Source organism: Emys orbicularis, chromosome 10 (assembly GCF_028017835.1).
Source record: "Emys orbicularis isolate rEmyOrb1 chromosome 10, rEmyOrb1.hap1, whole genome shotgun sequence".
Taxonomy (NCBI): Eukaryota; Metazoa; Chordata; order Testudines; family Emydidae; genus Emys; species Emys orbicularis.
This window is the reverse complement of record NC_088692.1, coordinates 55,316,980-55,334,723: the sequence shown is the minus strand read 5'-3', so window position 1 is coordinate 55,334,723 and position 17,744 is coordinate 55,316,980. Positions and strand designations below refer to the sequence as shown.

Sequence of the window (17,744 nt, the reverse complement as noted above, 5' to 3'; positions counted from 1 at the left end):
CTGAATATAAAATCAACTCTCTCTCTCTCACACACACAGACATACCCACCCACCAAGGACACATGGATTGTGAGATATCATTAGAGGCAATAAAAAAAATGTAAGAATTACCAGACACAAGAACAGCTTCTAAAACCCAATAAATTCCAGTAATTTGCACTTCACAAAAAAACCAAACCAATCCAACCCTACTGGTGAAAGAAAATGCATGCCAAATTTTGCCACATTTGGTGAATTTTGGCACGGCATATTTTTAGGGCCTCTGTATATAGACATTTACAAGGGACACAGCAATACACCTGTACTTAATGACTCACTCTGGGACAGTGACCTACTCTGAAATGAAACCTCTTAACTGCTCAGCGTGCTCATTTTTGCCTGGGTGGCATGAAAGGCAGCCAGCCATTTCTGTACATTTACTTACCGCGTGTCTTTCACCAGGAGTTTCCGGATAAAGTCTTTTGCCAGATCACTGGTGTGACTGAAAAATTCCTCATCAAATTCGTAATTCACGGCTGTGATGTTGGCGAGAGTTTCCTGCTTTGTTTCTCCAAGGAAAGGGGATGCGCCGCTGAGCCTGAACAGGCCAGACAGGAGGATCATGTTTTGATTGGGGAAAAATAAAGTTACTTTGACGTGATTCCGAGATTGTGAAATGACAATGTTGGAATGTGGGTCTCTCTTTCAGGGCAGCCAAGAAGATTTGGAAATAAAAGGCCCAAATCTGGGTCACCATATGGCTACAAAACAGACTCACAAAAGCAGCATTAATGTGTTTCCATGTGCGACAACAAAGACCCTATTCACGGACACTCCCATCCCTGAGACACACTCAGGTTATTGCCGCCCAGGGTAAGAATAATCCGCACTGGAGGAGAGGTCCAGTTGCTATGAATATATCGGGGGTACATGCACAAATACCCCCAGGCTATGTCAGGGAATGTCCCCCCATAGTTCCCATCAAGGAAGTCCTGTTCAGTGACCTCTCTGTAGGCTTTTTGGAAAAACTCCTGCCCCGTGCTGTTTTTCTGCCTGCAGTTCACTGGCAAGCATCTATGCACAATGTGCACCTAGAGTTAGGCCCAAGAGGTCCACATAAATAGAGACGATTAATTGTGGCCTTGCTCTGATTTCTGCAGGGTGGGAAGAGGACATGGCATTGATTAAAACTAGTCCCCAGGACAAGCCAGAGGACTTACAGTGCAATAAAATTGAACATAAAGAGCTAATTCTGTCGGAGATCAGCTCCATGATTAAAATTGCAAGGATACAATGCAGTCGTCATCCTCATAAAACACTATTCAGCAATCTTTTAGATGGAAAGGGCTGTGATCCTGCCTGGCATCTCTCTCAAATGCAATTGACATCCTTCATCTTAGACTCATATTTACCTCAGTCCCACAAAAACCTGGGGTTAAAGCACTTCTATTAGAGTTCCTTTTTTTAAATACCATGAATGCTGAGTCAAGAGAGTTAGTATAAATAACTCTTGCTGGAAATCTAAGTGTTCTTTATACTAAGGAAATTGATCTAATCCCATTAAAATACTACTACTATTCTTGCCTTCCCTGTTTGGAATTTGGTAGTGGAAGTTCTGGATGCAGTGGGCTCAAAACAGAACTGCAGCAAACCCTTCACAGTGACGTTGCTTGTTTAAGTGATTCTGCTCACAATAGGCCTTTATCGTCCAACACTGTCACACTGACCAAGGATCTTTTGCATTACACCTTAATAACGGTGATTATATCTGCCCAGCGAGGATACGAGAAACACAGAGGCACTATGCACAAAAACAGGGAGCTCCCGAACTTTTTCATAGTGTGGACCAAATCTCGACAGAGAAATTGCCACCCCTACTCCCAATCTGCAATCATGTAACAACCCAGAACTGCCACACCTGCTGACTTGGGAAGGTAATATGAGGGGAGTATTTTTAGCTGTCTTTGGTGCTCTATGCATTGCTCTATTTGACACAGTCAATTGTTCTGACTACGTCCACTCTTCACTCATCCCCGCTTGTCCCTTTGTTCCATTTCACTCAGCCAGAAACAAGGAGGAGAGCAGGCAACACGTGAGAAGCCAGCTCTTTGTGGCCCACCAGTGGTCACAAAACAGCTGGGGAATCCCTGCCCGAATGTCTTCGGCCATATTTTTTCCCTTTTCTCAACATCATACTGTGGGGCACTTGGCTTCTCTCCTCCCACCCACTGCCCCCTCAATTTGTGTGTCGTATGGTCCTTTGTGACCTGGGCAAGTCACTTCACTTCTCCATGCCTCAGTGTGTACACATGTAGAATGGGGATGATTCTCTCCCAATTTTAAATCACTAAATGATCCTTGAAAGGCACTGTATGAATGCTGCTTTAGCACCTTGGCTTTATGAGAGTAATCATGAGGATGTATAGAAACTGGAAAGGATTCAGAGCCAAGCAACAAAGGTGATCAAGGGGATGGAATGCAAGCCATATGAGTAGAGGCTGAAGGAACTGGGTATGTTTAGTTTGGAAAAGAGGTGATGGGGCATGATAGTAGTCTTCAAATACTTGAAAGGCTGCCATTAAAAAGATGGAGAAAAGTTGTTCTCTCTTGCCACAGAGGGCAGGTCAAGAGGCAATGGGTTCAAACGACAGCATAGCAGATTTAGATAAAATCTCAGGAAAAACTTTCTACTTGTAAGAACAGTAGGACAATGGAACTGCCTAGGGAAGTCATGGAAGCTCCTTCACTGGAGGTTTTCAAAAAGAGACAGGATCACCATCTGTCCTGGATGGTCTTTAGACACAAGAAATCCTGCATCTTGGCAGGGAGTTAGACTAGATGACCCTAGTGGTCCCTTCTAACCCTATGGTTCTATGATTCTATGTCCCCATCAAGAGGCTGGCCCCAGTGATGACAACAGCTTACTACTTAGAACTAAATTAATTATTCCTTTAGCTCCGATGGTAGGGGCTTGTGCTCCTGGGGCTGAAAGACCTGGGGTTTGACCCCTGCAGTGACCTTGGTGTCCATAAGAATGTGGTCATGTGTGTTACAGTAGGTGGTATTATATATACACTCTGCGTTTGCTAAGCATTTTGGGACCCCTTACAATGAGAGGCATGTACAGTCTCAACGGAAGTTAGTAGCAATAAAATTAAGAAACAACTCTAGAAAAATACAAAACAGGCTTAAGAGTATTATAGCGAGTGCAGGGTCAAACCCCTCCCATTCAAGGGCTCATCTCCATCCCTTTTTAGAGCGGGATACTGTTTTTATGCTAGTTTACTATGCTAACCATTGCTACATGTATTAGCCATTCTGGAAGCTACTATTGTGTGTGTGTGGGGGGGGAGATATATATTCACAAGAACCAGGTAAGATTTTTTTTGATTTGTAAATGCTGTCAGAGGGTTGGGAATATTTGATCTGGGGCCTTAACACTGATGTGCACCCTGTGACGAAATGGAAATTTTCTGTCATATTTTTATTAAGCCTATGCGTGCCTCAGTTTCCCCATATGCTGCATTGTTACCCCATTGGATGGGGGAAGGACTATTTGCTCTCAGGGCTTGTCACTTAAAATGCTACAGCAACACAGTGCCGCTGTAGCGCTTCAGTGTAGACACTACCTGCACCGACAGGAGGGTTTCTCTTGTCTGCATAGTAATCCACCGCCCCAAGAAGTGGTAGCTAGATCACTGGAAGATTCCTTCCATCGACCTAGCACTGTCTACATAGGGACTTAGGTCAGGTAAACTACGCCACTAAGAGATGTGGATTTTTCTCACCCCTGACTGATGTAGTTATAGCGACCTACTTTTCTAGTGTAGACCAGGCCTAAGAGAGACAGATATGAATGTCACCTAGCTGTCTGTGCCTTAGTCCCCATTTCCAATCGCCAGGACATTGACACTTAGCAACCGAAAACCCAAAAGGAGACAGACGTTCCCACCTCTCAGCAGGGAAGCTGAGCAACATACCCCTGCTCAAGAACAAAGGACTGGGGAACAGTGTTTCCTCTAATTTTTTGTGTCCGTGTGCAGAATGAATTTTGTTATGTGCACCAATAGGGAGGTGATGTGTGGCACGTCACCTTCCTATTGGTGCACATAACAAAATTCATGTGGTGGGGGTTCGGCATGTGGTAGGGGGCTCAGGGCTGGGGCAGAGGTTTGGCGTGTGGGCGTATGAGGGCTCTGGCTGGGGGTTTGGGCTCTGGGGATGAGGGGTTCAGGGTGCAGGAGTGGGGGCTCAGGGCTGGGGCAGAGGGTTGGGGTGCAGGGGCTCTGGTGTGGGGCCAGGGATGAGGGGTTTGGGGTGCAGGAGGGGGCTCAGGCCTGGGGCAGAGGGTTGGGGGGGATGTGGGCTCTGGGGTGGGGCCGGGGATGAGGGGCTTGGGGTGCAGGCTGCCCCCGGGCTGCGGTGGGGAGAGAGAGGACTCCCCCCAGCCCTCTCTCGCCACAGGAGCTTGGGGCTGGGGGAGAGGCACCTCTCCCCGGCTGTGGCAGCTCCGGCAGGGCTGGGCCGGGCTGAGGGATGGGCACCTCTCCCCGCCATGGCAGGTCCGCGCTGGGACCGGCAGGGAGGGGCGCCTCTCCCCGCCATGGCCCTGAACCGGGCTTAATAGGCAGCTGCGCAGCTTAAAGGGAACTTAACTGGGGAGGTATGAGGTGGGGGAGGGGGGTAAGAGTTGGCTGCTGGAAGGAGTCAGGGTTCTCACCTGGTATCTGACCAAAGAAGTCAGACTGAGACACACACACAGCTTGAACAATGGAGTTCACTAGAGCTTGGCTGGGGGCTCTGGGTTGACCAGAATGGTCTTGCTTTAACCTTCCGTTCTCTATGTTAACCTAAGGACTTCCTATGCTATGTTCCAGTTGACTAATAAACCCTACTGTTTTGACAACACTGTTTGAATGTCACTGCAGAGGCTAGCAGACGTGTATTGATCCCTGGAGAACGTACAAGTCTCTACCAGGAATCTATCTCGGTTGGACTCACCGAACAGAGCTCACAGTATGAAGCAGGAGTGCTGCAGACCCAGAAGTCCAGTCTAAGGAGGCGGAGAAGCCAGCTGACTTACTCTGGAGGAAGAGTGAGACGCCTAGCGGGTCTGGCACACTGAAGGGGTTCCTCCTAGAGCAGTGGTTCTCAACTTGCGGCTCAATCAGCACACAGGGGCGGCCCATGTGACATCCTCAGGGCCATAGCTAGTATTGGATGTGGCCCACAGTGGTAAATAGGGTGAGAACCACTGTCCTAGAGACTGTTCCAAAGCTGGGGGCATAGCACTAATCTTGTGGATCCGTGACACACCCCAAATACATTGTGATACAACAGAGCCAGGATTAGTGGAAATCTACAGGGACACACTGTTTGCATTTCTCTTTCCCCCCCCCCCCCAATGGAGATTTTAGGTATAAGTAGAGATGGGTCGGACAAAACTCCTGTTCTGAACAACCTCCAACTTTGGGGAAATTTGGATCTGGAATTCATGGGGCAAGCCCATCTCTAAATACAAAGTTATTGTTGCAGAAGCTTTCTAGGTCATTTCAACCAGCTGGAGCAATGCAAAAGCAAAATCAATGCTTCTATCTCTCTACAGAGCAAGGTACACAAGTAGAAAAGAACTGCCCTATTGGAACAGAGTACTGCTCCACTCTCTGTATTACCTGCCTCCAGCAAAGGCCTGTGTATGCAACACTTCAGAGGAAGGTGAAGGCCTCTCAGAACACCTGGCTATCTGTGCATTACTGTAATCACAGGGTAAGCATTCTAGCCTGTGTCTTCTCAACATCCAGTCTCCCTTCCCATTCATCTATAAACAGATGTAAATAGCAATTTATGAAGACTGATGTCCTATCAGGTTCAGATGTATTCGCTGATGACATGAAGAGTGCAAATAAGGATCAAGGATCTGGACAATTTTAGAATTGCTCTTTAGATGCTGGTGGGCTGCCTAATGTGTCTCGGACTGTATCCATGTGCCCCTTACTGTACCCCAGGGCATAAGGGACTTCATAGCATCCCGACTATGTTGTCAGCTTGCAGCCCTTTTATAGTGGGCGGGGTCTAAACTCAGGGAACAATCCAAAAGCTTTCAGCATGGCCTGTGGGTGTGTTTAATTCTGCTCCACTTGGCTTTGCCCATCAGAAAGAGATTCCTTTTTTAAGCCTCTCTATCTTTGTTGGGCCCGATGCTGGAAAGCTTGCTAAAGCAAAATTCCCAACGAGGCTAATGGGAGCTCTGGGTAACGTCTGCAGCATGTAGCCCATTGAGCCCAACCAGGAGAACCCCAGGGCTAGAGAGGCTGATATTTAAGTGGGATTTTCAAAAGTCCTTGGTGTTGGCCTAACTCTGTTCCCACTGAAGCTGATGGGTGTTTGACATCAATGGCAGCAAAATTCGGCCAACATTTGGTGACCACTTTTGAAAATCCCACCCCCAAAAACATAAGAGGCACAGGAGCTTCTGGTGCTACGTCGAGGCCTTTGCTGGTTGGTCCTATCGCCTCTCTTTTAGTGTCACTTAATTTTCTTTGCTTTCTCTATTTTAAAAGGCCTCTGGATATCACTTGTCCATCAATCCCTTGCCCCATTCCTGCTGTGCAGCTCCTTCCCTAAGGGACTGATGAGAAGAGCTACTTTTCACTAGCTTGCTACAACTTTTACAGCTGTTCCATACAAGTGGATCAAATTCTGTACTTACAGTATGTAGGTGATGACTCCTATGCTCCTAGAAAACAAAAAGAGCAACTAATTGTAGGTTTTATACATGTGTGTGACATCAGTCAATTACAGCTGCTAGATTGGCAGATGAACCATGATATTAGCAGTCAGACAAAACCTATGTAAAAGTCAGTGCTTCATAAAAAGGAATATGAATTTTGGATACAGGCTCAAATGACATGGATATCTGGGGTTTCTTTATATGGGTGTCTCAAGTCATGTTGGGTTCACGGTGGCTAATTAGCTATGGTACATGTCAGAAGCATGCAGGAATATCTGCAAGGATGTTTTAGCCACTACGACCATTTTGGGCAAAACAGCTTGGTATCGAAGCGTGCTCTATTCACAGCATTTTTATAAACAAAGCTATCACAAGGCATTGCAGGGACAGTGGTGCCTTTCAAGAGGCTCTCTCTAAAAGGTGGCAGCTAGTGGCAAATTGTTAACTCCTGTTTTATATAATTCAATTTTTTTTATTATCATGAGTAGCAGTTTACTATAAACAGCAGGTAAAAACTGAAGGAGCAAAAGAACAGCTATTTACTGTATGTCAGCATTGTCTGATATGTAGAGAATGGATTTTACACAGAGCACCCTTAAGAAACTAGTAGTATAGCATCTTGGAAGAAAAGTTAATGCCGAGAACTTACCACATATCTGCAGCTAGCCCAAGTGGTTCGTAGTTCACTATTTCTGGAGCTGTAAGAAGCATTTATTCAAACATTAGCAACAGATTGAGTAAATTAATTTTAGCAACATGAATCGTATGCGTAGGTCAAGAATTACATCAGTCCTTGGTAAAAAGCAGACCAGTAGTTATATGAGGTAATTTCTGTTTGAAGTTCTACAACGGTGTGTGCATGTGGCGGTAGGAATTTAAGCTCCCAAACAGAGGGAGAGCTAATTTAGAGTCAATGGAGAATGAAAAGGGATCAAAGAATAAAGGACAGGAAGGTATTACCATCCACCTACAGTACTAATTATACCTTCAACAACAAATTATTTCATGTAACAGCATCCCTAAGCAGATGGAGCTAAGCATTTTCTCCCAAATTATTTCAGAATGGCAATAAACTGATACCATTAATGCACAGTCTTTACTTAGTAATTGGCCAGTCAGGGACTGCTCTAGCACAACTTGCCCAAGGTTTCTTTCCAGCCAACACACCATTCATTACCATTGTTGTCAGCTGTTACTGTAGCTTCTGTAGAAGAAACACCTTCTGGATGAAAAATATCCATATGGAGGACTGAACAAAGGAAGCGATAAATGGCAATGTATCGAGGCGTGAAGAGGTGTCTATAACAGGGTAGCAGGGATCAGTGTTTATTTAACAGCTTCATTTATTATCCGGAAGAGGAAGTAAATTAAACTGAGTAGATCTCTGATTGGCAGGTGTAAAAACCAATAAGGATAATACAAGCAAACCTAGAGGTTAGAAACGTGATCAGGAAGTCACAACATGACAGTCAGCCTGAAGTAACGAAAGGAAGGGAGCTATAATCCAAAACAGGTTCAGTGGGAGGGAGTTATACTTAGAAAGCAGTAACATCAACAGAGACCGATATTACTCCATTTTACAGATGCAGAGTGGCTCTGACTTGCCACAGGGAGAGTAAGTAGCAGAGCTGGGATTAGTGCTAGGGGGTTCCTAAATTTCAACCCTGAATTTATCTCTTCAGCTCAACAGCTACAGTTTACAGAAGGCACGACTCGGCTGCTCCTCCGAGAAGTTTCAAGCAAGCCCTCTAGATGCAGTGCACCCAAATGGGGTGGCAATTTTAGGGGGCTGAAAAGGTGGAGGTGTTACTGGCTTCTCCCTGAATTCAGGAAGGTGTTGCTGGCTTCTCCAGTGAAAAGCTGCAACACAAAGGAACTGCTTAAACACTCACCTACAAACTCTGGTGTTCCAAAAATATTCTTAAATTCAACTCCATCTTCTATTTTATGAGCTAGGCCGAAGTCAATGACTTTTATGTGTGGAATGGGAATATTCTTGTCTAGAAGCATAATGTTTTCAGGCTAAAAATAATGAAACAAAGATTAGTTATAAGAGCCCAAGCAGTATCCCTTGAGTCACCTTTTCATACTTGTACATGTTTGCAATACTGCAGAACAGGTTAAAACCACAAACCTACTCCTGGCAATGCAGACTTCACTGTTTTGATAAATTGAACATATTTATGTAATGTGACATCCACTGTCAAATCAGAACTGGACAGCAGCAAAATTAACACTCCTCAGTGTCTGAAGCCTCCTGCTCAAAAGCAATAATTCACTTCACTTATTGCCTTTATTCTTTTCTCACAAAAGCTGCAGCGTGTCCAGGTTCCTAATAAGTCAGGACCTTCCTTGTTCTCTTCACCAGTTGCTTTCTCTCTCTGCCTGCCTGTGTTTATTTTGTTAATTATAGTTGTTATGGCAGGATGAAGATAAAATATACCTCGTTTCCAGGGAAATGATGAGACACCAGAGTTATTCACATAACTGTAAATAATTGCATGGCTCAAGTAGATGCGTTACGAGATATGTTATGAGACTGACATGCTGAGCATGGTGGTACAACACAGAGGGTGAGCTTACCATGGCTTGGTCTCTTCCACAACAGTGGGGTAGGTTCAGATCCTGGGATGAGGATCTGAATGGCCCTGAAATTGGAAGGGGCTAGGATTGGAGATTCTGGCCCACCTCTAGTAACAAGCTATTCTAAGAACACATGGAGAATTTCTGACTGTTATGCAACCAAAAGCACCAGGCCAAACCTGATAGAATTGTGAAAAGAGAACTGTTAGCAGTCCGTAAGCAGCAGGTTCGACTCCATACTCTGTGCAGTATCTACTCATTATTTTTCCCAATAACTTTCTTAGCCCGTCATTCCTCCTTTATTTTATAGTTTTTAGAGCAACATGGCTAGCACAATTCAGCTCTGATGAAGAGCTCCAATGCTATTAAATTTTCATTTTTTAATTATAGCCTGGAAGCAACAGTCAGAGAGTTTGATTCCCTGCTGGCAGCTGCCTGACCATTTCAGAACTAATTCTCGTGTGCAAGGAGCTACTGCTAACACACACTCTCATTCTGCATTCCACTTGCAGACAGGCTACATGAATAATTTATTTTCACAGCCATTGGACTAAGATGATTTTAGCTCCAGGCTAACGATGCTGGTTTTCATCTGAAGATTCAGTGCATACAGCTGCCAGCAGTGTATGCTGCTGACATGTGATGCAGGCCCATTTAGAACAGACTTGTGCTAGAGGTAGCACAGTATGAAACAAGAAGTTATTCAACAGTCATCTCTGTTCATCGTCTGCATCTTGGTGCAGATCCTCACCTGATGTAAATAGGCACAGTTCTGCTCCAAGCAATGGTGCTGTGCCAATTTACACCGGAGAGAGCTGATCCCTAGTGTTCTCAGGCCTGCATCTGGATTTCAGCAAGTGACAAGGTGCAGACTGTACCAGCTGGAAGTAGGTCATGAGAACAGACTAGTAGGAAAGGGGGAACAATAGGAAAAGTGGTTGCCTGGCTAATATCATAGGAATAAAACACTTCACTCTAGTCACATATATGTACATGTCTGCCTTATTCACAGTACAATTAACATTTTCATTATGTCACATTCTCCACCCACCATCTAATTCTCTTACTGCTGCAAAACACCCCCCAGTATGTCCTGCTACTCCACTGATTTCAGCAGAACATTAGCAGAGGCATGACAGTGCGATTATTATTGATATTGCACCAAGCTCTTCAGGGCAGGGTCTAGTTTTATTGTGGGTCTTTGTACAGTGCCAAGCATATCATCAGTGCTTGTAAGGAATTAGCAAGAAATGGTTATATATTTATTTAAGCTTCCTTCCCCCCCAGAATCTCCGTGGGGAGTGCTAGGGTTTATGGGCCAGTTGGGAGAAAGGAATTTTCAGTTGTTACAATGGCTATAAAATATTTTAAATGTGATTTCCCTCTTTTACAGCCCCCTCCCTCCTTTGGTGTATTGTCCATCTCCAGCTGTTCAGTGGCATTGTGTTTTGAGTTTTGTTGGCTTTTGTTTGTTTGGCTTCAGCAGCCTTTGCTTTTGCAGACACTTCCACAGTCAAATCTTGGCAAGGCGACTAAACAAACAAACACACACCTCCCCCACCCCAAAACCCCTTCCAAATTAGTTCCCATTATATGTTCCCCAGCCGCCTTTTTTTTTATGGCAAGATCGAAGAGATTGATAAGAGTGACAAGATAATTATGGATCTCCATTTCCCTAGTTGGATTATTGCTTAAAAATACATGCCTGGCTAAATGCTGCAGACGCTCTAAAAATAGTCCTATAAAAGCCAGATGAGTGATATCTTGAATCCTGCTTTAAATGGCTTGTCAGTGATTTATTTATTGCATTTATGAAATGGTGTCTGTTCAGCCCCACATGCACATTTCTTTTTGCTCTTTTTCCAACATCATTATTGACCACTGAACTTTATTGACATGGGACATGTGGATTTCAGTAGCCAGAACTCACCCTGGGAAAAGTTTCATTTATGTTCACATAATTATATTCCATCACTGAATGTTAGCATATTTTTCAAATGCACAGTGTAAACCTTTGTTCGTGGGCTATATGGCTTCAGGGTAACCCCAACACACTCATACCCATAAAACAAACAAACATATGGACAAAAGTTTGATGAAGTGTACTGAATTGTTGGGATATATGCAATTGCAACAAGAAGAATATATATTTAAGAAAAGAACTTGGGCATACATCTGTCCATGTAATACTCATCACTGCAGTAACTATGCATCACACAATTCTAGATCCAAAATGATGACAAACAGCATGTGATCTACTCTAGGCGTGTCCCCCCCCCCTTTTTAATCTTCTCAGACTCTGTCTTTCCTCTACCTTCCACCTTGCTCTGAGGAGGGATGGAGCCATGTTTTGTACATAGTCCTGAAAATGGCAACGTTTGTGAAGCGAGTTCCATAGCTGCAGACCTGCTGCTGAGAATGCTCAGTCTCCCAGTCTCGAGTTTCATCCTTGTGGGTGACAGAATCCTAGTTCCAGAGGCACATCATTGTCTAGGCAGATCACAGTCATGGACAGAGAGAGTCTCCCAGGAAGTTTGGGCCAGTTCCATGAAAGGCTCTGTAGATAAGGACTGAAACTATAAATTCACCTGATAGTACATGGGGAACATTGGGGTGATGTGCTCTCAGTGACCTGGATGACTAAGCAGGCCAGCAGCCATATTCTGAACCAACTGATACTCGGTGTTGGAATGACAGTGCCAACTAAACCAGTGATTCTCAACCAGAGGTATGTGGATGTAAGCAGAGTCAGGATGAGCTCTACCCTGACATCTGGTGGTGAATTATGGCGAGTGTGGAAAAGAACTCCAGGGGCTGATCTTGTTTGCATAGGCACACCCACCCGACTGGCATGAAACAACAGCAACTGAAAGTGATTACTTTGGCTGGTGTGGGATCCTCAGTTTCTCTGTTATTGGGGCAGGAAGAATAAAGTTTTGTTACCTTGATTCAGTGAATCAAGACCAGTGGAACTGTTGTATGACAGAAGGACTCACCATTACCTAAGTAGCACTTGCTTGACAAGGGGCATGGGTTACAAAACCCAGTGAATTGAGAGAGGATGGGAACAGGTATTTGTACCTGATGGTATGGGCCTCCTTTGAGGGTTTGAAACACCAATCGTACCATCTCCACTGTTGAATGTCAGAGCTAACTTTGATTCCACTAGGAGTCTAGTTACAGGCTGCTGAGCTGAATTCACTTTGGGCCAATGGTGCACCAGCACTGGGGCTCCCCTACTATGAGCTGAAATCACTAAGAGCTGAAATCACAAATGAGCTAAAGTTATTGAGAGCTGAGATCACTGAGTGCTGTGTTAACTAGTGGGGGAGCCTGAAGCTATATGGCTAAGCAGCTGGCGGAGCAATTTGCAGGGACGACTGGAGGAGCAGCGAGTGGCACGGAGCCTTGCCGGGACGGTTGGAGCGGCCCAAGGAACGGCGAGCGGAGCTGTTTGTGGGGACGGCTGGAGCGGCTCACAGGTCGGTGAGCGGAGCGGACCAGCTCATAGAGCAGAGCAGTTCGTGGGACGGCAGGAAGTGGACTGGCTCGTGGTGAAGGCTGCGGCGGAACCCCACGGAGAGATGGCCGGCCGGCCTCGGATCACGTAAGGTGCCCCTTAACACCCTGTGTGCCCCCCTTTTACTCTGGGGCTGCACTGACCAGGGACAGAGACTTTGGGGGTTGTTGGACTTTTGGGACTTTGGGTGGTTGCTGGACCCAAGAGACTTTGGGTGATTTTTGGGTTGCTGGATTCAAGAACCAAAGGGAAAGGACACAGCCCAATTTGCTGGGGTGGGTCTTTTGCTCATGGTTTGTGTTATGAATCCTGTTTGTGGTATTTTTCCAATTTAATGCTGATGACGTTTACCTCATGTTATTAAACATTTTCTGCTACACTCAGACTCCGTGCTTGCGAGAGGGAAAGTATTGCCTCTTAGAGGCACCCAGGGGGTGGTATGTAATTGTCCCAGGTCACTGGGTGGGGGTTCGAGCCGGTTTTGCATTGTGTTATTGAAACGGAACCCCTAGATACAGAACCCGGCACTTGTTGCTGCCAGCTTAGATGGGCAGAAGGGTTAAATGTACACCTGAGGGTACACAGAGGTCTTCCTGGGAGTACATCAACTCTTCTAGGTATTTGCCTAGTTTTACAACAAGCCATATAAAAAGCACTAGCAAAGTCAGTACAAACTAAAATTTCATACAGACAATGACTTGTTTATACTGATCTATATACTATATGCTGAAATGTAAGTACAATATTTATATTCCAATTGATTTATTTTATAATTATATGATAAAAATCAGTAAGTAAACAATTTTTCAGTACTAGTGTGCTGTGACACTTTTGTATTTTTATGTTTCATTTTGTAAGCAAGTAGTTTTTAAGTGAGGTGTAGCTTGGGGGTATGCAAGACAAATCAGACTCCTGAAAGGGGTACAGTAGTCTGGAAAGGTTGAGAGCCACTGAACTAATCTACCTCTTGTTTCCTGGTCAAACATACATTGCCGAAGCTGTTTGAACTCTGTAGTTTCAGAATAATGTTCCTCATAGAATTCTAAACACAATCACTGTTTTAGTCTGTGCTATGTTTGGTAAAGAAATGAACTGGACAGGACTAGAAGCAGCATGTAGTACTCACAACACACATACTATAACTTCAGCCCAGATTGAGTGGATCTCTACATAGAAAATGCTTGCCAGAAGTGGGAATTAGAGTCTAATATTTACAAGGCAAATGTTATATTGACTGTTATTAATGTTTAAAAGTACACTTAGACTAATTTGCTTTGATGGAGTTAGCGATTTCAAAGGAAAATTACAATACTTAGAAAAGGACTCATGATGGTGACTAGTTTGTGAGCTCTCCGGGGCAGGTACTGTACATCTTCCTATACGTTTGCAAAAGCATCCATCACGTTGTGGGTGCTATTATATAAACAATAAATAATAGTAGCGTTAATTAAAATATCTGACCCCCACAAGATGAAGGTTTCGTTGATTTCTCATTCTCATCATTAAAAGAAATACAAGGCTGGACATTAGGAAAAACTTCCTAACAGGGTAGTTAAGCACTGGAATAAATTGCCCAGGGAGGTTGTAGAATCTCCATCATTGGAGATTTTTAAGAGCAGGTTAGACAAACACCTGTCAGGGATCATCTTAATTCTTAGTCCTGCCATGAGTGCAGGGGACTGGACTACATGATCTCTTGAGGTCCCTTTCAGTCCTAGGATTGTATGATTCTAAAATCTTGGGAAATACTATTTCTGCTTACCACCGAGTGCTGTCATGTCCATCCAGCACAGCAAGCCTCAGTTCAAGAAGCTAAGCATTTTACTCTTCCACCTTCTCTATTATCAAACATATTTTATATACCATCACATTTAAATGTATCACATATGCTGCATTATAGAATATATGCTATAATTATTTCTTTTAACTAGATCAACGTTTTTTACCTTTAAATCAAAATGAGCAATTTTCTTGGCATGGAGGTAGTTAACACCATCTAAAATCTCCTTAATGAATCTGGTTGCTTCCTCCTCACTCAGAGACTCTTTCTGTGCCAGGAAGTCAAAAAGTTCTCCTCCAGACACTCTGCAAGACATACAGGGAAGCCTTGGGTTAGCTACAGCAGGGTAAGGCACACACACATCAATATACTTGTAGTTAAAATGGCAAACAAACAAAATGTCACCCACTCAGAACAAGCCCACACTGAAATGTGAGTCAGGAGATCTGGGTTCTAGTCCCAGTTCCGCCACAGACTTCCTCTGGGATACTGAACAAGTCACAACTTCTTTATGTCCCAGCTTCCCCTACTGTAAATTAGGTGCCGAGAGGCTTAATTCATTAACATTTGTAAAGCACTTTGAGTCTCACCTAAAGAGTCCTATAAAATGCACAGCATTAATAATATATAAACACATATATATGTACATACATACACTACAGCACTGTTAACAAGTTACTTTTTTACTGTCCACTTTAATAGGGATGGAGGAAATTGAACGAACTGTAATATTGTTGTCCTGATGAAAAAATGTTTTCCTTATCTTTCACCATCAGTAGTATGACGCAATGAGATCTGCCAACAGAATCTGCTTCCTTTCCCAGGACCTATTAGTGCTCTTATGAGAATGCTTGTTTGATATTTAACTGACAGAGAAACCTTTATTTTGCGCTAGATTTTAAATAAGCAAATTAACTAAGCCTGGAAGGTACCTTAAGCCGTTTCCCCCAAACAAGGAAATGTGAAAATAATAATCTAGTTACTATTATGACCTTTCAGACCAATAGTAAAAAAATACTTACCCCAGACAAGAATTCTGCGGCCATTTTTGTTTTCTTATATTATAAGCCTCGGGACTGTTTTCTATATTGCAACATGGCAGAAGATCAAGATAATGACTTAGCCAACATCTCTAGTGCTATTATTTTACAGGGCTGATATTTATGCTATTATCTTCCTAGGGATGGCCCTGCCAATGACTTACAAGTGTTAACTGGCACTGAGCAAGGATGATTATCAATTGTATTTCACAGCTTCCTCATAGTCAGAATCATAGGCAGTAGGAGGCAGGACATGGAGCATATTGATTTGGGAAGGAGTCACTCAATACTTTTGCTTTTATGAATAAATGGCTGGCAAACAAAACTTAACTTCACATGACCCAGGAGTCTGATACAACTATTGTTTCAAGAGCTGCATTTGCTCCTCCTTCCTACTAGTCTCAATCTCCTCATCATACAGTCTTTTCTCATTTGATCTTCCGTCTTCATTTTAGGTGATGTTTAACAAAGACATCCTAAGCACTGACACCATGCCAGGTAGGTTCTATAACAGACAGTTTTCTTTCTACATTGAACATTTAAGGAGCAAGGGAATGTTGGCAAGTGGTAGCAGATTTTAGGGCCTCATAGATCAGTTTAGAGGTGCTTGGAATGTGCGTAGACGGTGGGAGGAGAAAGCAATGTCAGATATTTTCTTGGAGCAATTTGTTTGTTTACCAAGTGTACACAAGTCCTATTTCCTTGAACAGAGACAAACCGTGCACAGGCAATGCCGTTTTGCAGGCACCACTGCTCTGTCACCAGGAAGCAGCTGTTTTGGGCCTCTGTCATGAACTCTTCTGGAATTTTAGTTTGAACACACATTCTTCCTCAGACGACTTGGGCTGGAAAAGTGAGCATGGGCATCGGTCCACCTTTGCAGCTGCTTTGTAACAGGGTGCCCTCACCTCTTGTGAGTGCCCCCTTGGCTGAGTGTATGCCTGCACACTCTCTCCCTCTGATCGTCCCTACTCTGGGATAGAGCAGCACCCCAGGGCTCCCTTTCTGGAAACAATGTCTTCACCCTCTTGGGGCTTCCTGGCTACAGCTCTCCAGCTGGGCCACTATAGTTCAGTTCCCCTCTGTGAGGTGCCTCACTGTTCAGGCCACTTCCCCCAGTTGCTAATGGGGGCTGGGGGGGACCCGGGTCCACCCACTACTCTGGGTCCCAACCCAGGGACCCTGTAGATAGCAGCTGTCTGCTGTGTCCCTTTATCTAAGTTGCGCTGCTGCTCTAATTCCCTGGGCCATTTCCCTGTGGCCCTGTGCCAACTTCACCCTTACCTCAGGGCCTTGTCCTGATGGAGTCTCTGCAACCAGCTCAGGGCTCCTTCTCGCTCTCCCTGGCTTCTGTCAGCACTACCGCATTCGAGGTCCTGTAGCTCTGTCAGCCATCCACACTCGTACAGCTCCAGCCAGGAATTGAACTCCCTCTGGCTCTGCAGCTCTTCTTATACTAGGCTGCTGGGCCCTGATTGGCTGTGTCCCACACAGCCACTCTAGGCAGCTTGGAGGACCCTCTCCACTGCGCTTTTTTGGGGGCAGGGTGTGGCAGGGCCACAAGGCCTCCAGCAGGTGGCCTCAGAGGGTCAGGTATACCCCATCACAGTAATACAAAGGAATCTTAGAAAAGGGTTGACTGCCTACACAGGGGATAGTTTACTCCGCATGATCTCCTTACTAGCTCTCACTGCACCCATCCTGAATGTTTATGCATCAGTGACTTAGAACATGCATGACATTAGCACCTTCTGCACTAACAGGAACATCAGTAATATCACGATCCATTAGCAGAACCTTCGTTGACACTGAAGAAACTGCCAAGTTTGTGAGAATGGGAACCATAGATGTATGTTGATTTAATTTCTCTTTTCTGGATTTTCCCTTTTCATTATAATTCACACTGAGCTTGGTTCAGACTGTGACTTTAGGGAATTAGACTGTGGAGAGAAAATTTCTGAGATAGAGCATGCAAAGGCAAAACAAACATGTAAACGGAAGATTTGTGAGGTAGTGAAACTAAAACCCCTCACAGAGCTAGTTCAACACAAAAAAACACCACAGGAATATAGCATCCTCTAAGAAGCAAAGAGTACTTTATAAACAGTAATG

The 17,744-nt window shown here is 44.4% G+C and overlaps 1 protein-coding gene across 1 annotated transcript in view; it reads right to left on the bottom strand.

The window, feature by feature from the left end:
* The window catches only part of DAPK2 (death associated protein kinase 2), a 63,906-nt gene that overhangs the window by 3,590 nt on the left and 42,572 nt on the right, over positions 1-17,744 (bottom strand). Inside the window, exons 3-7 of the mRNA XM_065412304.1 lie at positions 14,759-14,897; positions 8,602-8,731; positions 7,359-7,407; positions 6,689-6,715; positions 425-577 (exon numbers count right to left, since the gene is read on the bottom strand). Coding sequence (XP_065268376.1) covers positions 425-577; positions 6,689-6,715; positions 7,359-7,407; positions 8,602-8,731; positions 14,759-14,897 — 498 coding nt within the window. The remainder of the gene's footprint in view (positions 1-424; positions 578-6,688; positions 6,716-7,358; positions 7,408-8,601; positions 8,732-14,758; positions 14,898-17,744) is intronic.